The sequence below is a fragment of the Taurulus bubalis genome, assembly GCF_910589615.1.
Source record: "Taurulus bubalis genome assembly, chromosome: 9".
Taxonomy (NCBI): domain Eukaryota; kingdom Metazoa; phylum Chordata; class Actinopteri; order Perciformes; family Cottidae; genus Taurulus; species Taurulus bubalis.
In genome coordinates this window covers 5,132,347-5,154,983 of record NC_136597.1, presented here as the reverse complement: position 1 = coordinate 5,154,983, position 22,637 = coordinate 5,132,347, and the positions used below count along the sequence as shown (strand labels likewise).

The window sequence follows — 22,637 nt, the reverse complement described above, 5'->3', positions numbered from 1 at the left end:
CCATGGCGGCGTTACTATGAGACATGGAGCCATGGCGGCTTGGCAACGCATAGTCGCCCCCTCTGCGCTGCTCCGCGTCGGCGTGTTGTTGTTGTTGCTGTCGGCTCGGAGCAGCGGGAGACCGATGGACTCATGTCCCGGCGACAAGGCCTGTCAGCCCCGGAAGCCCCCCGTGGTTCTCAGTAAGTGTTTGTTCTTCTCTTCGGTGTTTCGCGCTGTTGGTCAACCCCACTGTCCGTTGCTAAATAATTGCGTAACTTATTGCCGTCAACAGCTAGCTAGGTGGGCGATGTTCAAGAGGCGCCAAACTCCCGTCAGAGTTTAACGGATTGAACTTCTCCTTGCATGTCAGGGTACGATACAGCGGGTTTAAAGGGGATATTAGCGCCTTTCAAAGAAGGATAGTATTTTTGACAATTCGGCTATAAAATACTCATCGAATTTGTGCCTTCATGGTTTATATTTCAACTTTTTCCTAAATGTTTGGCCCGACGGTCCTGTTGTTGTCTTCCACCAAAACGCTCCGCCGCTCGTTGCAGAGAGAGTGTGTGTGAGTGTGTGTGAGTGAGTGTGTGAGTGTGTGTGTGTGTGTCAGGGTTTTATGTCGAATTGTGTATTAATAAGACCGCGCCTGAGTGATCTGTTTGGGCCGAATTTAAAACGGGCTCCAGTCGATAACGAAAATGTGTTTGGTCATCGTCTGTTGAGGATTTTATTTAGCTATTAATGAAGGCGTTTAAAATGTGCTCTGTTTGTGGAAGGAGTTTGGCAGACACTCGGATATCGATGACTTAAAAAGGGGGAAAGAAAACAAATGTATATTATTACCACACCAGTGTTGTCACACGACATGAGTAAACATGGTGTGTGTGTGTGTGTTGTGTGTTGTTTGTGTGTGTGTAGGTCTATTGTTGACAGCCAGAGGGCTATAACTACCCGGATCATATGACTATTAGTAACGGAGAAAGACTCAACCAAGTCCCCAGGATACTGACATCTCGACTTTTCTAGACAGGTTAATCCTAAAAACAAAGTTTTGTTAACTTTTTATATTAATTTCAAGTCACAGTCCAGGTTGTGAGATATAACATAATGTTTCTATATCTGCATCTTCTTCACACTGCATTATTTAATGACTCTTTGGTTTAGTGGAGTCTTTTCTGTGTTTCTGGCCGAGTTACGGCTCTGTAATGGGAGTCTGTGTATAGCTGCTTGACCCATAGTGACCTCTACGGAGGTGTGTGTGTGTGTGTGTGTGTGTGTGTGTGTGTGTGTGTGTGTGTGTGTGTGTGTGTGTGTGTGTGTGTGTGTGTGTGTGTGTGTGTGTGTGAGAAAAACAAAGTGACTACTCAACATCATAGGGCTGCTGCTACTAATCAAGGCCTTGCTGATTAATTAACAGTGGCTAAGATAGTGGATTGACACACACACACACACACACACACACACACACACACACACACAGATCTGGATTTAGAGCTACGTGTTACTTCTCTTTACATCCGTCTTTAGCCAGATGTCATTGGCATTAGGAGCAAAATGACATACAAAACTTGCATTTAGTCCTATAAACTACCATAACCAATAGATATTTACCATTCTAGACTAAATCGGAACACACATGCGGTACAAAAATAAAGTCCATAAAAGGATTTTTAAAGCGTAAAAAACATTGGATGAGATAAAGTGCAACAGCACCAAGAGTGTGCTAAATGTGTTACTGCTATTGTTCCATATACATGTCTGCGTTAACAGTATGTAATTTTGGACACGTTGCCGACATGCATCTCATTGCTAATGTTGCAGTTCCGGGGGATCTGGGCAACCAGTTGGAGGCGAAGCTGGACAAACCCAGTGTGGTCCATTACATCTGCTATAAGAAGACCGACACCTTCTTCACTCTGTGGCTCAACATGGAGCTGCTGGTCCCCGTAGCCATTGACTGTTGGGTGGACAACATCAGGTATAATAACAATAATCAATAACATGAGTTTCTAATGCTTTTTTGTTCTTCAAATCTTATCGCTATGTGATGTTTTAAATTTCATTTCTAAATTTTTTTCTCTCTAAAGGAGATTATTTATTATTATTTTGAGATAAAGGTGAGTGTTTTTTTTTGTGGGGGGCGCTTGATTTTTCTAAGAAAAAAAAAACAACAATCAATCTGCGGTGCAAATTCCAAAAGTGCAAATTCCTGGAGGTGCTGTCCGCAGGATAAGGGATTTGGGTAGATCGGGATCAATGACCTGGTTGACTATGTGTGAACAGTTATCAACGTACATTGGGAACGCTGACCTTCGGAGCCTCCGTGTATCAGGAAGGTATGGAAGGAGACATGGGGTCTGATAGCGTTCCTTTAATGTCGCCATCAGCAATCAATGTGTCGGACTGGCTTCAGTCACATGAGCAGCCAGCATGGCATCGTGGCCACAAACCACACAAGATGGTTCATTTAGAGCTCAGAAAAGCAACTTTGCTATTACGGTAGGATGAAACCAGAGATTAGGCTGTACGACCATCTTTCAGAAAAGTTCAGGAATTTAAAACTCCAATTTAAAATCAATAGTTTAAGTGTATAGAACGTTTTCTACGTTTTAGTTGTTTAGTGTAATAAATTGACTCGACTTATGACTCTGAAAATGTGTAATTTCTCTTCCCTCCGCTTTACCCCTTTGCACCTAAATCATTTCTATCATTTAGTATTTTAAAATAAATAGCCAAGATCCAGTTAGAGAACATATCCATCAACCTTTTTGTCGTTTGAAAGTATTTTCAGTTTTCACTCGATTTAGGGAAGTCGCAGTTGGATGATGGGGATTTCAAATGGGAAGTGGTTCTGTTACCACGTAGTAAGATGTATCTGTGAGTGTGGCGTGTGTTTGTGGTTCACCTCGGATGCAGAACTGACACTGATCAAATTATCCTTGTGACAATTTATGTGTTTGTGTGTGTGTGTGTGTGTCTGCAGGCTGATCTACAACAGGACCACACACAGCACCTCGGCCCCACCGGGTGTGGACATCCAGGTGCCGGGGTTCGGGAAGACCTTCTCGGTGGAGTATCTGGACCCCAGCAAACGCAGTGTGGGTGAGTTAAAAGGCCCTCAAAACCAAACCACTCTTTAGAGGAGTGAGAGCAAGCTGTCTTCACTAGCTCAAGGTCCTCACAAAGATGGACAAACGGGACGCCGCTTATGTGTCGTTCTCTTTTTGTGTCTCCTAGGCATGTATTTCTTCACTATAGTGCAGGCGCTGGTCGAGTGGGGCTACACCAGAGACGTTGACGTCAAAGGAGCTCCCTATGATTGGAGGAAAGCCCCCAGTAAGCGCACACACACACACACACACACACCCCTGAGCCGTTGTCATTCATGAATGACAAGCCCTCGCCCGTGAAGCCCCAAAATACAGCAGTTCATTTCTTCCTGTTTTCACGAGTCTCGTAAGATGATGTCACTACTACATTCCTGTAGCTGCTCCTCTCACCAGGACAAGTACTGGAACATTTACAACATGGGACACGTAGAAACGGCTGCATTTCTGTTTTTGATTCTGCATTTAAAGGGACAGTTCACCTCTCAAATACTAATCTAAAACCAAGGTGGCTTTTTAAAGGCCCATGTAATAAGGGTTGTTTTGAACGGGGTAAAAAGCTAAAAGGCGATTAATCGGCTGATAAGCGCTGAGAGTGTTGCGTTATGTATTTGACAGAAAGCGTTTGTCGGGAAAAATAATGTGATATGACACAAATGCCACATGTCAGCTGTTAACAGGGGACTGCAAAGTTTTAGCTCACATTTCTAACCCTATTGCCAGAATAATGTGTGAAAGATGTTTTTCACAAAGTGGAGGATGACCTTTGTCTAAATAATGACTCAATCCCAATATTTATTTGATACTTTTTCCTCACAAAATGAGAGGTAATTTCAAATAATCTAGTGACTCGTTTTTGTAAAGAAAGCTTCAATGACAAATTGAAAATATTTGATGAATAAATAAATATCCTCCGCTTATTTCTCCCCCAAAAATGATCTCTCAAATGCATAACGCGACACTCGGCTCTTTGTCCACGATATGAGGCATGAAGGCAGGGAGTCTCATAAATCAGCCAGCTGTTCCTTTAGGTGACGTGCCAATTTGGCGTTCTCTCCTCCAAATATTCGGGCTATTGTTATTAAATCAACCTTTAAAAAATTCACTATCTGTCGACTTGTAGTGCCGTTTATCAGTCTAGGTAGTTTTGGTGTGATTTGAAGACATTCAGCTTTTGGGTTAAACGGCATCCTTGCAAGTCATGGAATTTGTGGTCTTTTATTTTGAAAGGTGTGTTTTGAAAGGTGTGTTGCTCTTTCATCCTCTGCCAGATGAGAATAAGGAGTACTTCCTGAATCTGCAGACGATGATTGAAGAGATGGCGGAGAAGGCCGGCGGGCCCGTGGTGCTCATCGCTCACAGCATGGGCAACATGTACACCTTGTACTTCCTCAACCAGCAGCCGCAGGCCTGGAAAGACCGGTACATCAAAGCCTTCATCTCCCTGGGGCCGCCGTGGGCAGGCGTGGCCAAGACCCTCCGCGTGATCACCTCTGGTAAGAGTGAAACTCCTCGTCTGTTGTTTTTTTCTGTCTGTGGCTGGAAATTCTCAGCTGGGTTTCATTTCTCTGTCACTGGTTCTTCTTTTGTCGCTACAGGTGACAATAACCGCATCCCAGTGATCAGCTCGCTGAAGATTCGCGCCCAGCAGCGTACGGCTATCTCTACTTCCTGGCTGCTCCCCTATGCCCACACCTGGCCCCAAGACCAGGTGTGTGTGTGTGTGTGTGTGTGCTTTTACAGCTATCTTTGTGAGGACCAATCAACAGATTTTTGGAAAGTGACGACATTATGGCCGGTCCTCACTTTGGGACAAAACTCTAAAGGCCAGTTTGAGCTTCTCATCAGCATCATCACTCCGTAGCTCCCCCGAGCTCTATGAAGTAGCTTCTTTTTTTGGAGTTATCACAGCGAGCGCTTCACTGTCATCAACTTTGTAATTGGCTGCAGTGGGCATCCTTTTTTGTCAGTCGAAAAAGCTCTGACAACCCTGCCACACAGCACACTGACAAAGTTAGCAACTAGCCGGTGAACGTAGTGGAGCAATTGGCAGCTTAGGAGACGCATATTTCCCTCGAGAGTTGCTGGAGACCAAAATGGAGCTGAAGGGAGAGTGAATATTGCACCTACATTCGTCAAGTAGACAAAAAAAATGATTCTCGTGATAGCCAAAACAACTTTTTTTTACAAGGTAACACAAATAAATTAATGCAGCTTAAAATAAATATGAATGAAAGGTGAACCTGTTGAACCCACATAATGCACTACCAGCCAACAGCGGTGTCGATTATCAATATAAATCGCAGCATGCTGAATTAATATATATTTTTTAAAGGTTGTTTTATTAGGATGAAACATTTATCCATCTTTAGAAACTCCAGGATGGAGAAAAAAACGAAATAGAGTTGGAGTGAAGACGGCGTGTTCTTCTTAAGCATTCGGCAAAAGAAAAATAACCCCCTTTTTTTTCTTTCCCTATCCATCACCAGATCTTGGTGCAGACGCCCACCGCCAACTACACTGTGCAGGACTACAAGCGCCTCTACGCCGACATCGGTTTCGAGGACGGCTGGCTGATGCGGCAGGACACGGAGTCGCTGGTGGCCGACCTCACGCCGCCCGGCGTGGCCGTCCACTGCCTGTACGGCAGCGGCGTCGACACGGCCGAGGCCTTCCAGTACTCGGACAAGTTCCCCGACGTGGAGCCCACGGTCTTGTTCGGCGACGGCGACGGGACGGTGAACCTGCGGAGCGCCGTCCAGTGCGGGCGGTGGGTGGGGAAGCAGAAGCAGCCCGTGACGCTGAAGGAGCTGCCCGGCAACGAACACGTGAACATGCTGTTGAACTTCACGACCGTGGCCTACATCAAGAGCGTGCTGTTCCCGCCGTGACGGCACCGCTCAGAGGCTTTGTCCACACTCACCCACACTAAGATAGTTAAACGAAACACAGACACACACATGAAGGACAGACGGGGGCCGACTCTTCTCACCTGTCTCTCTCAACACTTACTGCCAACATTGCCCCGTTCGTCCCCCGTTGCTTAGGAAGAAGTATTTTAATTTTTGCAGAATTAAGTTAATTTTAAAGACATTTTTATAGCTGTTATACAACTGATGTTACTGTCAGGTTGTTTACTGTCAGGTTGTTTAGCCTGAACACAAAGAAACTTTCATATTGGTCTTAGCTTTTGATCAACCTGTGAATCTACCTACTTAATCCAGGATATGATGACAAAGGACGTGTGTATGCACAAGTCAAAAACAAACAGGGATGTACTGTGTGTGCCACTTTTCTGAGTTATTAATCAAAGTCAGATCTTTTTTATTAATGTTAAAGTGTTTTTAGATTCTGTTTATTATGCTAAACAGTACATACGGTGTTTGTGTCTTTCTCAGTGCAACAGGTCACATGTTTCAGAAGATTTGCTTCATTATTATTATGTTACATTATTATTATTATTATTATTATTAAGTCGCTGATGGTCTGAGGGCTTTGTTTTAATTGTGTTTTGCATTTTTACACGAGTCGTGAGTGTGTGTGTGTGCTGAAGGACCGGAACCACACCTTCCATATGGAAGTTGATTTTTGTCACATTGAAGCCACACGAAGATCAAACGAGATTAAATGGTTGAAAGCGTAACTTAAAGTCCATTTACTAGCATCTCCCAGTTTAAATCAATGAAAGAAAACCAGTTCCATTCAGTGAGTTTACGCTGTTCATTGATGAAGACCAGTGGTGCAGTTGAGAGCTCCAGAAAAGAAAAATGTTTCATCAAACTCTCAACTCAAGGTCTAATTTCTAGCTTTTTCCCCCGGGGCTTTCAGCTGCTTCTCATGGTCTTCATCAGTAATTAGTTGGCTCAGTTGTGGCGATAACTTGGTTGTCCTGAGAGGAGATGCAATGGAGGTGAAAGCACCGCTCTTTTACTTTAGTACTTCGTTTCGGACTCCAAACTAATTTGAAATTCTGCTCCTAATTTAAGTGGTCTATTTCTTGGTGTTTTAGAATTTATAAATGTTAGATTATTATTAAAAAGCCAGGAAGGAGGTTCCCTAAAGCATTGGCTTTTCAAAGATGGAAATTATGGGACTTTGTTTTATGGTATACATTTTTTTTTTTTACTTTAGAGGTTGAAACTCTACTAAACATGTCGTCAGAATCTCTCTGCCCTGAGTGATTGTACAGCGCCATCCAGCCCTCACTGGGCCAGACCAAAACATATCTGCTGTGAACTATCATAAGTGTCATAAACATGTGTGGCCTTCTATACAGTAAAATATTTCAAACGTTACATTTTGGTTGGTCTTTGTTTGTTGCAGTAAATTCAGCTTTTAGACCTAGAGGATGCTGGAGCCTTGAGATTGAACACAAGTCATTTTTACTGACGTGGCCAATTCCCTCTTCTGTACTAATGCCAGCGAGGTAAATTAAACGAATTGAGCCACTGCAACGTTTCAATACTGATTTAAAGTCAACAACTTCCTGTTATTGAGGCTTTTGCATGTCACTCCACGTGTGCCGTAATGCTCTAAAAACCTATCTGCACACTGATCACATAGCATTCGTATTGTCCCGTGCAAAAGTAGAAAACCAACTGCAACTTTATTTATATACAGTAATAAAATACAATTCATAGTTTTAAAATTATTCTTCCACATTGATTGTGTTTGTTTCCAGCTCGTTTGTGCTTTAAACCACTGCACATTCCCACAGCGGTAAAGGTCGAGTGGTCAGGGTTTCACATTTTAGGTCTTCAGAGGGAAGTGGAAGGTCTTGTTTCCCGTCCTGAGGCGCAGCTCCACGCAGTCCAACCTCAGCAGAAATGCTCCTTCTTCGTGGTCATCAATCAGACTCTAGGCAGTAAAGATAAAAATCAGAGACTTATGAACAGATATCAGCTGGTAAATTCTGTGAACGTCATTCGGGCAAAGCCCATGTAACTGAGTCCAATGGTTCAGCAGATTTTCATTTTCTTAACTGCCTTTTGTTGCTGGCCTACATAAGACTGATACAGCTGCGATAAACTGCCAATACATGGGTGGAAGGCACTGAGGCACTTTGAAATGGAAGCAATAGTCGAGATGTCCCAGTACCTGCATCTCCTGAATGCACTCCCCCATCTGGGCTGTCAGGTCCCCGACACACCAGGCCAGACTCACGTGGAAAGATGGATCCTAGAAAAACACAGCAGATGGAACCTTACTGTGAGCGCTACTTCACTATTTATATACGTTCACAGATTTACAATCATTCATTGACTTGATAATTAGTTCTACAATAAATCACAGGGACCATCGTGCTGGGTTTTAATGCGAGAACACACCGGTCCTTTTCGCTGAACTCAAAATGAGAATGAAATAGTTGCGACAACATTAACTCATTTTGACCCCGCAGAGTTACTGTATTTAGCCAGGTATCACCAATTCAACAGCAGATACAGACTAAACACAAACAGGTCCAGCTATAGACCTCAATGGAGAAAACCTATTTGAGTGTGACAATGTGTCGATTGGTGACCTGATAGAAAGTCTCCAGGCGAAACTCCGTCATTGTTCTGTCCACTGCTTGGACCAGCTCCGACAGCTGAGCATCCCCAGTAGACACTTCCATCCCCAGAAATGTCCTGGAGGGGACAACAGACATTAAACCATTTATATGCATGTTTGTATGTAGACAGACAGAGAGAGACAATGACCGTGACTGTACCTTGTCCTCTCAGCGTTACAGTAGACCCTCAGCCTCCCTGCCGAGCACACAAACCTGGCAACAAGAAATACGGCTAGAATAAAACATTCCACCAATCGTAACCGTCTCATGTAACTTTTACATATTTCTTAAAACGATTTTCACTATTCCACCTACTCCAGTGAAAGCAATCCTCTAGGATGCTGCTGCAAACGCAGTTTTACTCACCTTGCTTTGAGATATTATCATTACAGAGTTATCATAATTATGGTATATGTGTATTGATTATATACGAATGACTGCACTCTCTTCATTGTTGATTCCCCTTTGTCATCCCATCTTGCATTGTTTTTTGTGTTTTTTTTAAATGTAATTCATACAGTGCAACCCTTTTTCTAATATATAAAACATGTACATGTAGACAACATATTTGTTTTCTTCCTGTGTCTGGGTTTATTTGAGCGAACCTCTTGCAGTGCACCAGGCCTGCCCTGAGGCTGTGGTTGAAGGGCTGGATCCAGTGGTGTCTGAGCACCACCGTCTGAGACAGGCTGAGGTGGAACTCCTCCTGCGGGGTCCAAGCGGCACCGTGGGCCCTGGCCAATGAGAGCAGATCCTCCAACAGCTCCTTGAACTCCTCCTCAGGGTGGTCTGATGCGCAGAGACACAGGGGGAGAAATATGCACACAATAATCAAAATCAGGTTTAAATAATTGGCCAACGATCCGTCAACTCATCACAGTGTTGGTGGTCTTACATGGCAAATAAACATAGGTGGCCCAGTTGCCTTGCTCATGTTTGAAGGAGCGGACGCGTCCACCATGAAGAGAGCTTTCCTCCATCTGTGAGCTCACGTCCTCTGGAAACATGTCCAACAGGCACCCAGGAACAGGCAGCCTAATGGAAACACATTACCCGTTTAGCAGTTTCAAAAGGTTCATTGTCACCATGGGCTGGCCGGGACTACGAGTACATTTTAGGATTTAACACAAAGTGTAATGACTACTCTTGCCCACGCGCTGCAATCACACCAATTGTGTTTTATTGTCACATCCTCTTTCTTAACGCAGCTGGTTATACTCAGGCGACAACACACACACACACACACACACACACACACACCTTGTTTTAGCAACCTGTTCTTCCTCAATTTTGTGTTTCTTCCTCGCTGGGCTGGCGTGGTCGCCACCATCTTCATCTAAACACTTTCTATAAAAACCTTTGTTTCGGTCAGTCGCCGCCTCGCTTTCGTCCTCCGAGCTGCTGCTGTAGCCGACCAACATCGTGCGACGTGACGTATGCGGGCATTAAATCAACGTAGATATTTAACTATAAGAAGAATAGACATGTTGGCTCGGCTTCAAATACGCATTTTCGAACTAAACAGCCGGCGTATCTTCAACGAAGTCCTTCGCTTCCGATGTAAACAACCTGGTGTAACGATAATATGCGTCCCAGTGAAACGCAGACCCGCCTGGAAAGACGTCCCCCCTTCAAGACGCTTGCCACAGTGCGCGGACGGCGCGTCGATGAAGAGGCCCGAAATATTCCCTCAAATGCATTTAATGCCATGACATTTGAAAGAGGTGACGGGTTCAGATGAAACTGGAGGGATGTCCTATTATGTTTACATAATAGTTTTGACTTCATAAACCGTCACTGACACATTTATTCTTTTGGACAACGGGACTAGACCTGGTGAAAAAACGGTTTGTTACATTAAAGCGTCATACACAGTTCCGAGTGTGTATGCGTACGTGTGTGTGTGTGTGTGTGTGTGTGTGTGTTGTGAGCATGCCAATTAACTCTTAGCTTATTCATGTTCCCGTGCGCGGGCAGGGGCTCAGAAGCTACCCGATAGCTAGCTAGCAATTTATATCAAAATGCATGTGTTCTCGCCAGCCGGGAGGAAACCATAGGGTTCACATACATGTCCACGTGAAGCGATAAGGTTCGTGGGAGTGATTAGGGAAACCGCGGGAGAATTCTCGCCCATTTTAATGACCCGCAAACCCCCCCAAATATATTTTTTCCGGCCCCTGGAGCCACAGCGCTCGAACAAGAGGCGCCCGATCACCGTTTGCGGATGTGAAGAAGGGACCCACTGTTATCCGGGGGAGTAACGGCTAGCTAACCTACGGCGGACTGGCATCTACCGGGAAACACTGGCGGACTTGGACTCCGGGTATGCGAATGCGAGGGTTTGCTCGTAACTGTTTACACGCGCCGCTCACTAACAAAGGTGTCGCTGCAGCTCCGAGGCGTTATAAGGCTAGTACGCTAGCGTTAGCATGTTGCTAGGCTAGCTAGCTAGCTAACCCTGATTACAGTGATCTTTGCACGGAGACGAAAAACGCTACGATGCGCAGACGCTGTCTTCCGTTTTTCTATTTTTTTTTCTTCAAAAAAAACAACAACGAGAATCGTTGAGCGTTTTGGGATTCCTGCATAAACTAAAATTGGAACTAGATAACCAATACAATAACGATTTACATATCCGACTCTGCGTCCGGTGTTTTGTGTCTGAACTCTGTTAATGAACGATCACTTGCGCTCACGGTGCACGTCTCCCAAAGTTGTTTACGTTTTGTTCAAACTGGGACGACATTGGCGATGTCGACGTGCGGTAACGTTTACATACTGTCGGTGGTGTTTTACGTGACTGTACCTTTTTGGGGTGATCAATAGGATCGATTGTAAACACGCTGAGTGGATGGGGGGGGAGAGTGCGCGGTGTTTTTTTTTTGGGTGAAAGGGAAGCTGCCTGCATAGTCTGGCACCTGCTAATATTGCAAGTTTTAACAGACAAATCACAACTCTCTGCTGGAGCCGGTGGAGCAAAACTGCAAAAGAAAATGTGCAATCTGTTCACATTTTTTGTTGTTTTCAAAAGCTTCTTTCTACACAAATATCCTTTTTTTTTCTTCTTCTCCCAGCCAGGTTGGTCTGTGTTGGATCAGCAGATGTTGGAGATGCTACACGGTTAATGAGTAACCCCCTTACTGCCCATTGATATATTGACTTGCTTTGATTCTCTTTTTTCCTCACACAGATACCGATTGAAGTCGGCAAGTGGCCCGAAAGGCGGTGATGTTCTGAGTCTGACCTCCACGCAGCCGTTCACATCTGCCCATCTTCAAATCTCTCCGTCACAGACCCCTTCGCCAGTTCTTCAGCGCCACTTGCTATAATGGAGTGAGTTTTTTTTTTTTCATTAGTTTTTTTTCTTCTACAACACTCTCTGAAGCCTTCAGCCCATTTACTTAAATATCCTACGATCTACCTTTCTCACTGCAGTTGGGCCACGCCAGCTGCCAAACTGAACCCCTACACCCGAGCCCGCATGTCCGAGGCCTGGCAGCAGCATGCGGTCGCTCCACCTGCGGTTGTTCACAATCTCCCCCCGGGGGCTGAGAGCGCGCTGGGGTGTGCCGTGTATGGCATCGTCCTGCAGCCAGACGCCACGTCTTTACAGCAGAGCCAGCACGGGCAGCATGGCCCGCAACACAGCGGGACTCCGCAGCACGGGGGCGCGCAGCACAGCCAGCAGCAGCACCCCGCCCAGGCCCAGCCCACCTCCCTCCAGGTCGCGGCAGAGGGGGGACACAAGTGTGGGGCCTGTGGGCATGACATCTCCCACCTGGCCAACCCGCACGAGCACCAGTGCATGGTGAACCAGGACCGCTCGTTCCAGTGCACGCAGTGCATGAAGATTTTCCACCAGGCGACGGACTTGCTGGAACACCAGTGTGTGCAGGTGGAGCAGAAGCCGTTCGTGTGTGGGGTGTGCAAGATGGGCTTCTCCCTGCTCACCTCTTTAGCCCAGCACCACACGTCCCACAACAGCACCAACCCAATGAAGTGTTCAATATGTGAGAAGACCTACCGACCCGGCTCCTCCGGCAACGTCACACCCAACTCAAATAACGCCCAGCAGCCCAGCAGCGACGGGGCATCGGCGAGCAGCAGCTCCTCCATCCTGCCCTTCCCGTCGGCACGGGACCGGCCGTACAAATGCTCCGTCTGCCAGAAGGGCTTCAGGCACCTGTCCGAACTCACGCGGCACGAGAGGGTGCACACAGGCGAGAAGCCATTCAAGTGCGACACGTGCGACAAGGCCTTCAGCCAGTCGTCCCACCTGCAGCACCACCAGCGGACGCATAGCAGCGAGCGCCCGTTCAAGTGCGCCGTCTGCGAGAAGAGCTTCAAGCACCGCTCCCACCTGGTGCGCCACATGTACGTGCACTCCGGCGAGCACCTGTTCAAGTGCAACCTGTGCGAGCTGCACTTCAAGGAGTCGTCCGAGCTCCTCCACCACCCCTGCCACCCGCAGGGTTCCCGGCCGTTCCGCTGCGCCACGTGCGGTAAGGGCTTCAAGCGGCCGTCAGACCTCCGGCAGCACGAGCGCACGCACTCGGAGGAGCGGCCCTTCCACTGCGACGAGTGTCAGATGAGCTTCAAGCAGCAGTACGCACTAGTGCGTCACCGACGCACGCACAAAGAACCCTCCGACCGGCCGTTCAAATGCAATCTGTGCGACAAGGGCTTCATGCAGCCGTCTCACCTCCTCTACCACCAGCACGTCCACGGCATGGACAATCTGTTCAAGTGCGCCTCTTGCCAGAAGGAGTTCAGCCAGTCGGGAGAGCTGCTCCGGCACAAGTGCGGCGAGTCGACCAACTCCTCGCCGGACAAGCCGTACAAGTGCGATGTCTGCGGCAAGGGCTACAAGAAGAGCTCCACGCTGCAGCGTCACCAGAACTCCCACTGCCAAGAGAAGCCCCTCAAGTGCTCGCTGTGCGACCGACGCTTCCTGTCCTCCTCGGAGTTCGTCCAGCACCGCTGCGACCCGTCGCGGGAAAAGCCGCTCAAGTGTCCCGAATGCGAGAAGCGCTTCAAATACTCGTCGGACCTGAACCGGCACCGGCGCGTGCACAGCGGGGAGAAGCCGTACAAGTGCGACCACTGCAACAAGGGCTTCAAACAGCGCGAGCACATGATCAAACACCAGAACACGCACTCCAGGGAGGGCCAGTTCAAGTGTGTCTGGTGCGGCGAGCGCTTCAGCGACTTGGGCTCTTTACAGGACCACACAGTGCAGCACACCGCCGAGGGAGGGGGCTACCCAGTGCCCCAGTGCTTATAAATCCTCCAAGACTTTTGAACAGACAAGTCCTCCCCCCAAACCGCTGTCCTCTGGGCCGCCCTACCGTAGGCTATTTATTCAGCCGAACTATCTCCGCGTTTTGCAGGACAGTCCAGGCTATTGACATTGCATTCAATCCCTCCTCATTTCCACCCTTAATTTTCACTGAATGAATGAATAGCGTTGAGTATCCATCTGAACTGACTTGGCCAGGGACTGTCTTTGCTGCTGGGTTCTACTAGAGGGGCATCATTCCCTTGTTTTTCTTTCCTCCCTCTTCATCTCTGATGACGTCTCCTCCCATCACTTCAGTTTCTCCCTCGCTCAGTCATTCTCTCATCTTTGCTTTCTTTTGCTTCCTCCTCTTCCTGCTTCAGTATCAGAAGACTGGGGGACGTTTTGACTAAACCCCTCAGACACACGTGTACTTGCATTAATTTGTCTTTCGTCCGAAGGATGATTTCTAAACGCTTTTTGGTTTCTCATCTCCCCACAGTAATACAGAGACGGGGTGAAGACTCTTTTTGGGCCCAAACCGAAGCCATTGCTTTTTTAAATAGTAATCAAATATTTCTAGAAAGGTGCTCAATTCAAAATTGTAAGCGTTAATATAGCAACGAACAACTATTTGCGATATAAAGATATACTGGAGTAATGAACCTGTATGGCAGTTACAGCTGACCGCAACATTCCAAACTCGTGGAATCGTAGCGCCCACCCTCCGGCCCCTCGGGTTAACACTATTAGCTCTGTCGGCACTGTTTGCGCTGTTAACACCGTCGGCTGCAAGCCGCCGCCATGTTGAGAGCCACGTGGAGGCAAATGATAAGATCTAAATTTTTCAATTTAGCACCTTTTTGAACATATTATTTATACGGTAGTCAGTACACTCCTCGACGTATGTGAAGGAAACGGTGGGGGAGGATTTATTGTCCCATAGTGAAGTAATTCCAATGATAAAATGTCTGACTGTATGTGTGGGCCATGCTTTTTATGGCTGCTCCCGTTATTACCGAAACCAGTATGAAGCAGCAGGCGATCCCAAAAGTGTCAACAAACCAGCCAGCTGATGTTAACCATCAATAAAAACCCTAATGATTGATGCTAATCTCACCCTTCAGTATAGAAAAATATTAAACAAAAATATATATATATATATATATATTTCAGACTAATATAATGGTCATATTCCTGCAGACTTCTTTGAACTGAGTATGTCCAATTTGGAACATTACACTCCATCGCTCAGCCTGTACATACTGTGCGTGTGTGTGCGTAGTCCGACAAGTTGGAAATGTCAGAACGTGTCTTTCTTAAAAACAATATGTGAGAACTGTTTTTGTATTCTTGCTACTTTCTACCACGTGAAATGTTTTGAAAAAGAAAAGTCCTTTTTTTTTTGTAGTCCATGTAGTGATTGTATCGATTTGTTGCAGGGAATCTCAAAGAGCACCCTCTGCATGCGTGTGTGAGTGTGTGAATGTAAACGGTGTTCTGTCAAACAGGGAAATTCAGACTGTAGAGAATTGTATTAGAAATGTTTACGCAGACCTGCACCCTTTTTTTTTTTTTTTTTCTTCCTTTTTTCTTTTTCATTCAGCTGTTTTTGCTGGGAGAGCCTGTGTTCAATATTTCCCACGTCTTGGAAGAAATCTGAATACCGTTTCTTGTTGCGTTGAGCGTGACGCTGCGTCCGTCGCAGTGGGTTTTTCTACCGGAGTGAATGACACCTTCCTCTCCTTCGAATGCCGAGAGATTGTAGTTGCGCATGAGGGGGGGGACTGACTGACGTATTTCTTCTTATTCTGGCTTGCACTTCTTTTTGTTTTAGCCTTAAAGCCTCTCTGCCTCTTCCTCCTCTCCTGCTTTCTGTCTCACTCCGTCGTCATCGTCATCACACCGGGTGGTTGGTCAGCCATCACAGTTTTTTTTTTTTTTATTATTATTTTCTTCTGAATCTGGCATTATATCTGAGAACAATTTAAGGAAGTACTGTCTGTGTTTTTATTTTTATGTTTTCACATTTGTTTTTTATATATATATTAGTTTTTATTATTGTTAATCTATAAATTGATATGAAAATCTGTATTCCTTGTTGGAGAGACCAGGGCCTTGGGTTGGGATTGAGGGAGGAGGGGGCAGATGGCCGTGTTTTTTTTTTTTTTTTGCTCCGCTTTCACAAGGTCCCATGGTTTGTAAAGCCAACTCGCAGAGGAAGTGAAGTCCCCACATAAATAATTATGTGGGGCGGTGGCGTGAAAGCTAAATAATAGGACAAAGGCACGCACAGAATCAATAACGGCGGGTTCATATTTGCCAAGAACGACAAGTGCTCAAGGACTTTTGACTTGTCAATCGGTGCTGATACAGCATCTGATGTGCATGATATAAAACAACAACAAAAAAGCAGTCAGTAATGCGATTGTCCTGTGTGTTTTTTACAGAGAAACATTGACGGACGGTGAGGATCAATTCTGGGTTCAAAAGCTCAAATCCCACGTCCAACACGCAGTCAGGGAAAGGAGAGGAAAATCTCCTGTATAAGCACAAATACAATAAACCCACCCCATCGGCATTTTAACTGGGGATTTCAGGGGCGGTGGGCAGTTTCGGTGCAGTCCTGACTGACATCCTCGGTTCCCATGAATAAACCCGTCAGACCCCGGTGTCTCTTGCTCTCTGCATGCTTGCTGTGTTAGTTCCTGTGTTCTGTTCATGCCCCCCTCTTCACAGCACTGTTCCCTCTTATAGCTTTTAATTTTTTTTTAAACTTTTTAAATTTTCAAATTGTACTGTAGTTTATGTGAATGATGTTGGGGGAAAAACTAAAAAAAAAACTGAAAAAAAACTTTGTGGCGACGTACAGTTTGTGTACATTCATGCTAAGATTATCTGTATGTATGTAGCATTCGATTACACACAGCACTAACAAATAAAACCTTTTTTCATTTATAAACCAACACGAGTTATGAGGTTATTTAAGCAGAAATGACGTGGTTCTTTTGAGTGTTAAAATTAGTTATTTTTAAAAATGTCTATAATATGTATTAATAATAATAATACAAATGTTTACAAAAACACATCTGGAACAGTGTTTCTAAATGCACTGTAATGATCAATACGTCATATTACCATGTAATATGTATCTAATCTAATATCCAATGTTTTTGTTTATGTCATGGTTTTGGGAAATATTAAAGTAGAATATGGATAAAACAGGCAAATCTTTTTATAATAACAATACATTTAATTTTTTAACGCACAAAAAAGAAACCACTTTTCAGAAATAAATCCTTCAATTTCCGCCCGCACATCCTCCCCGCTAGGGGTCGCTGTGTCGCGGCTCAGCGCGACATCGCTCCTCTCCGCCCCGGCAGCCAGCGGCTTCACATCCGGGCGGCTCGCTCGCTCCTCTTCAATCGCGATCCGCTTCCCTCCCCCTGCGCTCTCGACCACCGGGGAGGTCTGTGGCTGCAGAGGAACCCCCAGGACCCCGGGCCCCTGTCCGACCGGTACCAGTACCGGTCCCGGGCCCTCCTACCCCACCTTTACCCCCAACGAGTCGCCACTCCCCCGCACCGCCGGTCGCACATGACGCGGGCTCCGCTGATGGTGGTGCGCGGCGCCCAGCGCTCCCCGTCGGTGCGACACCTCCGTGCTGAAGTAGCATCGCTGGCTAACGTTAGCTAACAACATCACTCCTCATTCATCATCTTCATCCTCATCCCCGCTACCGATCCGTCTCAACTGCTGACTGATAGCTCACTCTGGACCCCTAACGTTTTGGATTTAGGGCCCGAAACGACCGTTATATCAGAGTTCTAACCCGTGATATTTAATTAAATCACCGACACCCTTTCATCCTCCTCCTCCTCCTCGGTGGACTTTTAGGGGTCCATTTGCTCTTCACGTCATCACCCCGATGTCTCCCAGCTGCTGCTGCTTCTGACACGCCGACCACGGGGCGCTGCGCGGCGGGCAGTGATTGCGGCGAACCCCGGCGGACACCTTTCTCCACCCCTTTTTTCTTCTCTCAGCCCCCCTTCCTTCCCACCGTGTTCCTCCGGTCAGCCAAAATCCAGTTACCGGTCGACCCTCCCCACTCCCTCCCCCAGCAGACACAGCCACGGGTCTCGCCATGCCGGGTCCGGTGGCCGGTAGCAAGTCCCGTGTGTACGCAGACGTCAACACCCTGAAGAGCCGGGAGTACTGGGACTACGAGGCCCACGTGCCCAACTGGAAGTGAGGACATTTCTGTCCCATTGCATGCATGTGACGTCTGACCACCGCGGCTACTGGGTGCATGTGACCAGAGGGACCAGACTGGTGTCTGTTAGTGTTCGTCTAGCTGTGATTGCACCTCAGCAGCAGCTCCCATCACTGAGTGACTGGTCCTCTCTCCTCCCATCACTGAGTGACTGGTCCTCTCTCGCTGTTGTCTCTGTCCGTCCCCATAGCAACCAGGAGGACTACCAGCTGGTCCGCAAGCTGGGCAGAGGGAAGTACAGCGAGGTGTTTGAGGCCATCAACATCACCAACAACGAGAAGGTGGTGGTCAAGATCCTGAAGGTGTGTGTGTGTGTGTGTGTGTGTGTGTCCACCTGTAAATGGGGTCAAGTGTTCAATTCGCTGTCTAGTCTTCCGGTAAACTGAGCATATTCATTTTTTGGGATTGAGCACAAAAATGACTACAAAATGAGATGTCGGTGAACTGCAGGTTCCTTGAACATGACGTCAGGATGTGTAGCACATGGACAAACCTCCCTGAATTTACATCTTGATGTTATTTTTTTTTTTATTTTTTTTTAGCCGGTCAAGAAGAAGAAGATCAAGCGAGAGATCAAGATCCTGGAGAACCTGCGAGGCGGCACCAACATCATCCGGCTGGTGGACACGGTCAAAGACCCCGTGGTAGGCTCACTAACGGCTGTCTGGTTGTTGTGTATTGAGGTTCAACAAACACGCTGAATGCATTTCCTTCCTCATAAGACATTTGTAAAGATGTTTGTTATTATTTTCTTTCCAAATATTTTTTTATTTGGCTCCCGTACTTTAATGTATTGTTTCTGTGCATCCATAATAAAATGACCACAGTGTCTTCTCTGACATTAAAGTGTATTTCTCTGCCATGTAGTTTACAGAGTTTTACCAATGGGCTTTCTTGCTGGTTTCGTTTGACTGTTTCTCGTCTCCCTTCCCTCTCGGTCTCTCTGTGGTGGCGACACAGTCCAGAACTCCAGCGCTCGTCTTTGAATGCATCAATAACACAGACTTCAAGGTGAAAGGATCGCCTCTCTTCTGCATGCTTCCTGGGGGGATTGTGGCGTCCCATGTTGTAGTGGCTTAATCATTTATATATATTTTCATTTCTAATTTCAACCTAAATTCTGACAAATGTGGTTTTCCCACAGGAGTTGTATCAGAAGTTGACGGATTATGATATCCGTTTCTATATGTATGAACTACTAAAGGTGAGACCAATTGAGATTGATCCCCCCCCCCCCTCTTTAAGGGAAAAAAAGAGTTGAGTCTCATGAATCAGACATTTTCCCAATTAGTCTCTATTTTTGGCAAGGTCCTGGGAATAAAAAAATACTGTGTACCGCACACACTTTTATATATTTGTCTAATAATGTGTGTGTGTCTGTGTGTGTGTCTGCCAGGCTCTGGACTACTGTCACAGTATGGGAATCATGCACCGTGACGTCAAACCCCACAATGTGATGATCGACCACCAGTTGAGAACGGTAGGTGGTGCCCCATATAGTTTATTTTTGTCTTCACAAACCCACACACTCTCACCCAGCGCTCTATTCACAATAGAATAGAGAGTTTCCTTACTCTCCCCGATTTGAAGAGGAGGTTTTGGTTTCTTGGTAATGCCTCAGCATTGGCTCTTATGTGGTGGCGCTGGAATGTTCGAGTACAGTCAGAATAATTTCCATCCATGCTAGTAGCCATAACGACTGGCTGTTACTATAACTGGTGGGCAGTATTGCTGTAGATTCTTTTTTTTTTACCAAATATGGCACCAAATACAGTTACCTTGGCCAAGAAAGCCTTGTGCACGTCCAGCCTTAGCCAGCAGAGGGCATGAGGCTAAAACGTGGATTAACCCTGCAGACTGCTTCACACACACACGCACGCACACACCTTTAACTGCATGTTTCTCTCACCAAACGTGGTGGTAGGTTTCACCTGTTAAGCTACACTTTACATTACAACACTCTACATTATTATTATTATTATTGTTTTATGTTGTGTGAATTTGAATGAGGATGAATTGTGTGTTTCTCTAGCTCCGCCTTATAGACTGGGGTTTAGCAGAGTTCTACCACCCGTCCCAGGAATACAACGTCAGAGTGGCATCACGGTACTTCAAAGGCCCCGAACTCCTGGTGGACTACCAGGTAACACACACACACACACACACACACACACACACACACACACACACACACACACACACACACACACACACACACACCCCCCTACACTTTGAACCAGCCCATCTTTAAACACCTTTCACTAGAAAAACACGCGTGTGTTTAAGAAAACCCGTTGCCAGTTACATTTGAGAGAACGTTTGTCAGCACACATGGATAATTCTGACGTCTGTGTTTTCATCATCGGCAGTGCTGTTTGATGATCTTGTGTTTCAGATGTATGATTACAGCCTCGACATGTGGAGCTTGGGCTGTATGCTGGCCAGTATGATCTTTCAGAAAGAGCCTTTCTTCCATGGACAAGACAACTACGACCAGGTGCGTCCGGCACACACCTGCAGCTCCGACTGGTGTTGGTTTTGTCAGCCTTTTAATTGATATTTTTTAGTCTTAGTCATTTGCCAATTGTCCTGTTGAGTTATTGGTTTAAAAGAATTATATTTAGTCATCCCCAGCCAATTTGATTTAGTCAAGTTTCAGTGAACTAAAACTCAAAGTGTTTCTGTGAATCGCTTCCGCATCACAGACCATAATGCCTCGATACTTCTTTTTTACACCCCGACTGGCTCCTGGACACTAATGATGGCAGCAGCATTCACGTGGAAGGAGACAGATGAGCGAAGATCACTGATTTCTTTTTTTACACCTCCTGGAAAAACACAAAACCAATCCAAATGTCTGCCTGGCTTCTCAGCCTCCTGTGTAGTATGTTGCATAATGTGACAACGATTTCATTATATTTCAAGGTGGAACTCTTGAGTTTAATCCGTTGTGTGTTTTTGTTTCCTTTTTTATTATAATTTTTTTTTTTTTATAGCTGGTGCGAATTGCCAAAGTCCTGGGGACGGACGAGCTGTTCGGCTACCTGCGCAAATACCACATTGAGCTGGACCCGCGCTTCAAAGACCTGCTGGGACAGTAAGTCCACTCCCACTTTCCTATCACGCTCTCGCACAAACATCCCGAGGGGCAGCAAAGTGACGTGGCGCGAATATCAGAAGTGTCCGGTCCCGCTAAAGTCCCTAAGTCACACAATGTAAGCGCCTAAATCAGTTATTTTTCAGTGCTGCATGTGACCTCCTCTGACTCTGGAAAATGGCATTTTGAAATGATCTTTTAGTACCGAACAAATCGGTTTGAACAATATGAAATCATGAGATCCTCAACGACGCTGCCTGTGGGGTTTAAACTGCACCACAGTGGCAGTAACAAACATTAGTCCACCTTTTCCTTGGAATGTGATGAGGGGAAACTTGGGAGGGAAACTCTTAAAGGTACGCTGTCGATTTTCCCCTCTAACCATTGACGGGAAAATTCACACAGACTGGATTGCGGCCACTGAATGTCTGCAAATCACCTCGTTTTAATTAACCAGATAGATAAAATACAAAACTGAACAGGAGCTCACATTGGTCAGCGCCTTCAGTAGACGTCCCCTCAGCGGTGGTGGTTGTCGCCGTGTCTCTGCAGGCAGAGCAGGAAGCGCTGGGAGCAGTTTGTGCAGACGGAGAACCAGCACCTGGTGAGTCCTGAAGCTCTGGACCTGCTGGACAAGCTGCTACGCTACGACCACCAACAGAGGCTGACCGCCACAGAGGCCATGGAGCACCCTTACTTCTGTAAGCAAGACACACACACACACACACACACACACACACACACACACACACACACTCTCTCTCACCCCCTCGGTCCGGTCCTCCATTCATAACCGCTCTGCTGGCCACTTGTAGCTATTTTAGAATCTACATGTCCGATCCTCTCTCTCCTTCTGCAGACCCTGTAATTAAGGAGCAGTCTCTGTCAAACTCTGACAACAACATGGTATCCAGTGGCAACACTACGACGCGATGAAACACAGGTAACCGTTGGAAAAATGTATACTTCATTTGACAACTTGCACATTTAGGTGGTAGAATCCCTAAAATGATTCAGTCTTTCCCAATGCTCAGGAATCCGATCTGTGTCACACGAGCAAATCGTCACCGGCCTGTTTTGTCTGAGACAAGAAAAAAAAAGAAGAAAAAAAGTAATGTTAAATGTCCCGATTATTTAATTTTTTTAATGGTGTACCTTCTTTTTCTCTCTCCAGATGTGGAAGAAGAAGAAGAAGAAGAAAACGAAGCTATTTGATTCCTCAGCTTTGTATCCGGTTGTGGCAGTAACTTTTTGACAGGTGTACAGTGACAATGGATCAAAGTAACTCTGACACACACACACACACACACACACACACACACACACACACACACACACACACACAC

General features: G+C 46.2%; 2 protein-coding genes across 3 annotated transcripts; one reads left to right on the top strand and one right to left on the bottom strand.

The window, feature by feature from the left end:
- Positions 1-21: 21 nt before the first annotated feature.
- On the top strand, positions 22-7,387 carry pla2g15 (phospholipase A2, group XV). Its single transcript, XM_079223904.1, has 7 exons — positions 22-182; positions 1,807-1,963; positions 2,969-3,087; positions 3,223-3,321; positions 4,364-4,588; positions 4,691-4,803; positions 5,582-7,387. The coding sequence occupies exons 1-7, from the start codon at positions 32-34 to the stop codon at positions 5,981-5,983; spliced, it is 1,266 nt and encodes a 421-aa protein (XP_079080030.1). The 5' UTR covers positions 22-31; the 3' UTR covers positions 5,984-7,387.
- Positions 7,388-7,673: 286 nt separating this feature from the next.
- Positions 7,674-10,167, bottom strand: usb1 (U6 snRNA biogenesis 1). 2 transcript variants are annotated; one of them, XM_079223071.1, is made up of 7 exons: positions 9,904-10,167; positions 9,539-9,678; positions 9,249-9,432; positions 8,803-8,856; positions 8,614-8,719; positions 8,190-8,270; positions 7,674-7,949 (listed from the first exon to the last, which is right to left on the bottom strand). In XM_079223071.1, the coding sequence occupies exons 1-7, from the start codon at positions 10,062-10,064 to the stop codon at positions 7,842-7,844; spliced, it is 834 nt and encodes a 277-aa protein (XP_079079197.1). In that variant the 5' UTR covers positions 10,065-10,167; the 3' UTR covers positions 7,674-7,841. The 2 variants fall into 2 exon arrangements, with proteins under 2 accessions (XP_079079197.1, XP_079079198.1); XM_079223072.1 differs by having other exon boundaries at positions 10,001-10,082.
- Positions 10,168-22,637: the final 12,470 nt, after the last annotated feature.

Excerpts from the sequence above, each read along its gene's own strand:
- usb1 (XM_079223071.1), bottom strand. The coding sequence starts at position 10,064 with ATGTTGGTCGGCTACAGCAGCAGCTCGGAGGACGAAAGCGAGGCGGCG. Across the intron at positions 9,679-9,903 it reads GAACAGGTTGCTAAAACAAG|GCTGCCTGTTCCTGGGTGCC; the intron begins GTGTGTGTGTGT and ends TGTTTCCATTAG. Across the intron at positions 8,720-8,802 it reads TGTAACGCTGAGAGGACAAG|GACATTTCTGGGGATGGAAG; the intron begins GTACAGTCACGG and ends TGTCCCCTCCAG.
- pla2g15 (XM_079223904.1), top strand. The coding sequence starts at position 32 with ATGGCGGCTTGGCAACGCATAGTCGCCCCCTCTGCGCTGCTCCGCGTC. Across the intron at positions 183-1,806 it reads GAAGCCCCCCGTGGTTCTCA|TTCCGGGGGATCTGGGCAAC; the intron begins GTAAGTGTTTGT and ends CTAATGTTGCAG. Across the intron at positions 3,088-3,222 it reads CCCCAGCAAACGCAGTGTGG|GCATGTATTTCTTCACTATA; the intron begins GTGAGTTAAAAG and ends TGTGTCTCCTAG.